General features: G+C 33.1%; 1 protein-coding gene across 1 annotated transcript; it reads right to left on the reverse strand.

The window, feature by feature from the left end:
- Positions 1-2,521: 2,521 nt before the first annotated feature.
- Positions 2,522-4,119, reverse strand: LOC136773797 (uncharacterized). Its single transcript, XM_066727709.1, has 4 exons — positions 4,100-4,119; positions 3,731-3,975; positions 3,406-3,651; positions 2,522-3,081 (listed from the first exon to the last, which is right to left on the reverse strand). The coding sequence occupies exons 1-4, from the start codon at positions 4,117-4,119 to the stop codon at positions 2,522-2,524; spliced, it is 1,071 nt and encodes a 356-aa protein (XP_066583806.1).
- Between the last annotated feature and the right edge of the window lie 836 nt (positions 4,120-4,955).

Consider the following 4,955-nt stretch of genomic DNA (forward strand, 5'->3'; position numbering starts at 1 on the left):
ATGCTGTACACTATCTGTCAGAGAATGAGTCTGACAAGGAAGAGGATGCAAGCGTCATAGGACAGGATCAGTGCGAACCGGAGCCGGTAATGAGGAAGATAGATGCACATTTGATACAAGAAGAAAGTGAAAGGCAATTGGAACCTGTAGGACATACAGCATCAGGAAGAGATGAACGAGAGAGCACACAAGAAGAAGAAGAAGAGGACGAGCCAATATCGAGAAGACTGAGGGATCGAAATACATTGGGAGCACCGTGGAAGTGGAAGGGTTTCTTCACTGCCCTCTTAACAGTCAATAACGAACCTGAATCTTTCGAACAGGCAGCAACAGGTGTGGAAGCAACTCAGTGGAATGAAGCGATTCAAAATGAATTAAATTCATTAAATGAACATAATACTTGGCGTCTAGTTGAGCGACCTAAAAATGTTGAGACTATAGATTGTAAATGGGTGTTCAAAAGAAAAACAAATGAGACGGGAAAAACTCACTATAAAGCCAGGCTGGTAGCAAGAGGTTTTAGTCAATCTAATAGGCCTGTTGCATATATCGATGATGTGACGAAAACGCCGCATAGCGGACAAAATTTGCGAAAGTGGGGTAATAGCCAATTTGAAAACCTCTGTAGCATGTTTTCTCCAAAATATACAATTAAACAGTAGAATTATACGCATAAGAATTTATAGTATTCAATTTTTTTAATTATTTAATTGATATGGCTTGCATAATAATTTCTTGTGGTTTCCAGTCGGTTTATCTTGATTACTTTCGAAGAAAGTCTTTATTCAAAGGTAAGCTGGTTTGGGAAAGCGTTAACATAAATGTTCATTGTTTTAATAATATAAAAAGAAAATTTTATTGTAAATGAAATCAAAAATTCTATGGAGTATTAAACTTCAGAATGATACAAATTCTGTAGTTTGTTTAAATTTTTTAATAGGAAAAAAATTGGTTGAAAGTCGTCATGTCTCAAATGTCATAGAAAAAGTCAATGATGAGAATCATACGATCCATGGTAGCGTTTTATCCCAAGTAAAAATAAATCAACCCGACTACAAAGTGTAGGTTAAAGTAAGTTTAATTTACAATGATAATGGAAAAGAAAATTAAAGCTAAAACCCTTAAAACAGCTGAGTGAAGATCGTTGCGTCTTGGAGACATTTTGCACATGTTTAGCTGGAAACTCAAAACAAGGTTGCAAGCATTCTGCAGCTGTATGCATCTTTGTAAATGATGAATGCACTACTTCGAAGACCGATTTACCTCTTACATGGAATAAGCCAAGCGAGTCTCAGCGTGAAAAATATAAAAAAGGCTGTTCGATTGATACACTGTTTCTTCCAAAAAGTCAAATATCATTTCAAAATGTTTGTTTTCAACAAGTTGAAAACGTACCAGAAAATTATTATGCCATTGATTGCGCTTTTACCAAGTATCTGAAAACCGAAGAAAGTGTGAAAGAATTACGAGCAGTACAAATAGCCGAAGAACAAAAATCGCGAGAAAAAATACTCGACGCTTCTAATGCTCTTTATAAACTGCAATACAAAGTCGCTTTTTACTGCTACGAAATTATAAGTAACGCTGGTGATTCTAAGATAAAGATGAAAAGAATGCAATGCCCTGAACATTTAAAACAATTTTATAAAACAATAATAATTACGAAAGAAGAATGGTCGAAAATTATAATTTTATCGGAGGGACAATCTTCTTGCTATCAGTGGCACTCTGAGCGATTTAAAAGGATAACAGCTTCGTCTCGAGCTCATCGCATTAAAACAAGACAAAACAATTTTGAAAGTCTTGCAAAGCAATTCAAAAATAAAAATTTTCAAGGAAGGTTGACGAAAGAAATGGAATACGGAATTCTAATGGAACCAAAAGCGCGTGAACGTTTTATTCAAGAGACAGGCTTAAATGTACATACTGTAGGTTTGGTAGTTAAAATGGATCAACCGCATTTAGGTGCCTCTCCTGACGGTGTCATAATTGATACAGAAGGGTCATTATTAGAAATAAAATGTCCTTATGCTTGTAAAAATTCTTTGATTACTGATCAAGAAAATAAGGAATCTTTTGTAAATTATTTAATATTTAACGAAGTTGGAGGCACAGAGTTAAAGAAATCTCACCAATATTACACGCAGGTGCAATTTAGTATGTATGTTACTGGTTTAAAAAAATGTAATTTTTTTGTTTATAGCGAATGTGATTCCATTAATATTGAAATAAGTAGGAACGATGAATTTTTAAGAAACCTTATTCCAAAAGTGGAATGGTTTTATTTTAAATATTTTATTCCAGAACTGGTTACTAATATATAAACATAGTTGCTAGACTCGCGATATTTTTTGTACTACATATGTTCTTTCATAACGAAAATTTAATGTAAAAAATTTGTTAAAATTAATAATATAGTTGAACTGTATATTATTGGCTACTTTTACAAGTAAAAATCGTCTCTCTCTCTCTCTCTCTCAATTGTAGAAATAAATTAAATTTCAGTATTCATTATTTAATGTCAATCATTTTTAATTAATGGTGGTAAACTATTAGCTATTACACAACACATATGCATTATTTGATCTATATAATTTATTAAATCTATTGATATGTGACGAAGTATTCCCTGAAGTTTTACCCGTTGAATAGCTCTTTCTACGTGTATTCGTACTGAAGCTATGTTGTAACCCGATTGTACTTCTTCCTCTGTAAATTGAGGGTTAAATGCAAAAGGTGGGATAGTTAATATCGCATTTCGTTTCATTAATTCCGATCGGATTTGTGGAAACCCCTTATCAGCCAATACCTCATCTCCGGCTTCCAATAAGGTTAAAAAATTGCAATCATTTGTGATAAAAGCATCAGTGGCTCTTCCGCCGTAAGCTTTGGATACTTTGCAGATGAATCCGTCAGGGGTTATTACAATTAAAAATTTATTAGTGAATCCACCTTTATAATTTGAGTATGTTAACACTCGTTCTTCAATTGTAGGGGGAGTATCAATGGGTATTTCTGTACAATCTATTATACAGCGACAATTTGGATAATTGTGAAATGATGTGGGAAGATTTTGTTTTACTGCTGATTTCGAGGGCCAAAAAATTCAAGTTTTAGTTTTAATGGATAATGTTTCCAGAACTTGAAAAAATATTCGAGATGCTGTAGTAGCATGTACCTGGAATAAACAACCCAAGGCACAAAATGAAATGCCAAGTTTTAGTTTCATCAGAAACAATAAAATTTGATTTTTCTTTCCCAGTGATCTATAAAAATTAGGCTGACCATCTTTTCCTATCTCAATTAGGCTTAATAAGACTAGAAAAAAACTTATTGTAACTCCTGCAAGTTGACGCATTGTCGAATCTGCGTTAATATTTTCGAATCCGATAAAACCTGGATTACTTGGTTCGTCAGGACCGCAGCGAGCATGTTTTGTCTGTTTTAAATATTTATCGGGAATAATTATCTTCCTTCTTTGAGGTACAGACACATAAATCTCAATTTGAACTGATACTTCGTTTTGTTCCCGACCACAATAAAGATAATTAATTTTACAAATATCTTTCATATCAAAAACCGGATCAGTTTGAATTGAGATACTTTCAGTTCTCGTAAAGTTCCCTGCCTCGTATTCGATATAGGTACATTCTTAAATGATAACAAATTGTTTTTAAATTGAGCATTGTTTTTAAATAATGCATTATAAAACGTTTTACTAAATATTTACCTTCATTATCGAAATTAAAGGAATTATCCTGAAAGCTAGATGGACCCAATGATTGCTTTCGTTCATTTCGCGCTTTAAGACGTGCAGCTCTTTGCTCATTAGGAACTTTTTTATTATATATGGCTGGAAATATTGTAGGAATATAAGCCAAATCATTTATGTTTTCTGATTTTTTTCCACCAACAAAATGTTCACTACAAACGCGCGAATTGACACTTGGCGTCCAAATTTGTCCCTTCTTCGTTCTTTATTATAAAACCATTAAAATTTGAGCAAATAATATATTCAATATTATATGAACTTTATTAATTGCTTAACAAATTTTTTAAAGTTCTCATATTTTGGGTCATATTTAATTTATTTACCTACGCTTGACAGCTTGAATCCATTTTTTTTTACGTTCAATTTCATAAGCCCTTCCTGGAAATCGGTAAAATTGTAATTCAGGATTTTTCGATCCCTATTATGGCAATTAATAACGCAACACGTCCTTTTGAAGCACACAATTCTCTGCATTTTAAAAATAAAAATCTAAATTAACAATTTATAATTAGTTGGTTGTACCCCAAAATTGCATATTTCAGCCACTAGAGCGCAGCACTAGAGATACGCATGAAGCGTATATTGACGAAATAGAAATATACTGCCCAGTGGCTAGAATACAGTCGATACGAGTTTTTCTAGCAATTTGTAACCAATATGACTTGAACATCTATCAATATGATGTATGTAACGCGTTCTTACAAGGTGAAATCGACAGCGAAATTTTTATACAAATCCCAGAAGGTTTAAAGTTACCTATACGCGACAAATCTGTTGATTATGTACTTGAATTAAACAAAGCATTGTACGGTTTAAGAGGTACTCCAAAGAGTTGGAACAATAAGTTCCACAATGTGATGAAACAACTCAGTTTCACTCGACGCGAATACGAGTATTGTTTGTATATGAGGTTTACCAAATTAGGTGGAACTTATATTCTCATATTTGTGGATGATTTACTGATAGCAGGAACCCACAAAAGTGAGGTTAGAAACATCATAGATCGGTTAAGTAGCTTACTGAAAGTCAAAAATTTAGGAACGGTAAATGGTTTCTTAGGAATTAATATGAAACAAGATCTGAAAACAGGTTCAATTACTCTGGATCAAAGCAAATATCTAAGAAACTTAGTAACAAAATTAGGCATGAGCGAGTCTAAACCAGTATCTACACCAATGGAAAA

Source organism: Prorops nasuta, unplaced genomic scaffold (genome assembly GCF_024137725.1).
Source record: "Prorops nasuta isolate Cenicafe-Biocafe unplaced genomic scaffold, Cenicafe_Pnas_1.2 PNAS00005, whole genome shotgun sequence".
Lineage (NCBI taxonomy): Eukaryota > Metazoa > Arthropoda > Insecta > Hymenoptera > Bethylidae > Prorops > Prorops nasuta.

What these genes read in the sequence shown, in the direction of transcription:
- LOC136773797 (XM_066727709.1), bottom strand. Translation starts at nt 4,119, where the DNA reads ATGGATTCAAGCTGTCAAGC. An exon ending in ATGGATTCAAGCTGTCAAGC is followed by an intron (nt 3,976 to 4,099) that starts GTAGGTAAATAA and finishes TTTATAATAAAG; the next exon opens with AACGAAGAAGGGACAAATTT. An exon ending in CTGCGGTCCTGACGAACCAA is followed by an intron (nt 3,082 to 3,405) that starts GTAATCCAGGTT and finishes CGAAATCAGCAG; the next exon opens with TAAAACAAAATCTTCCCACA.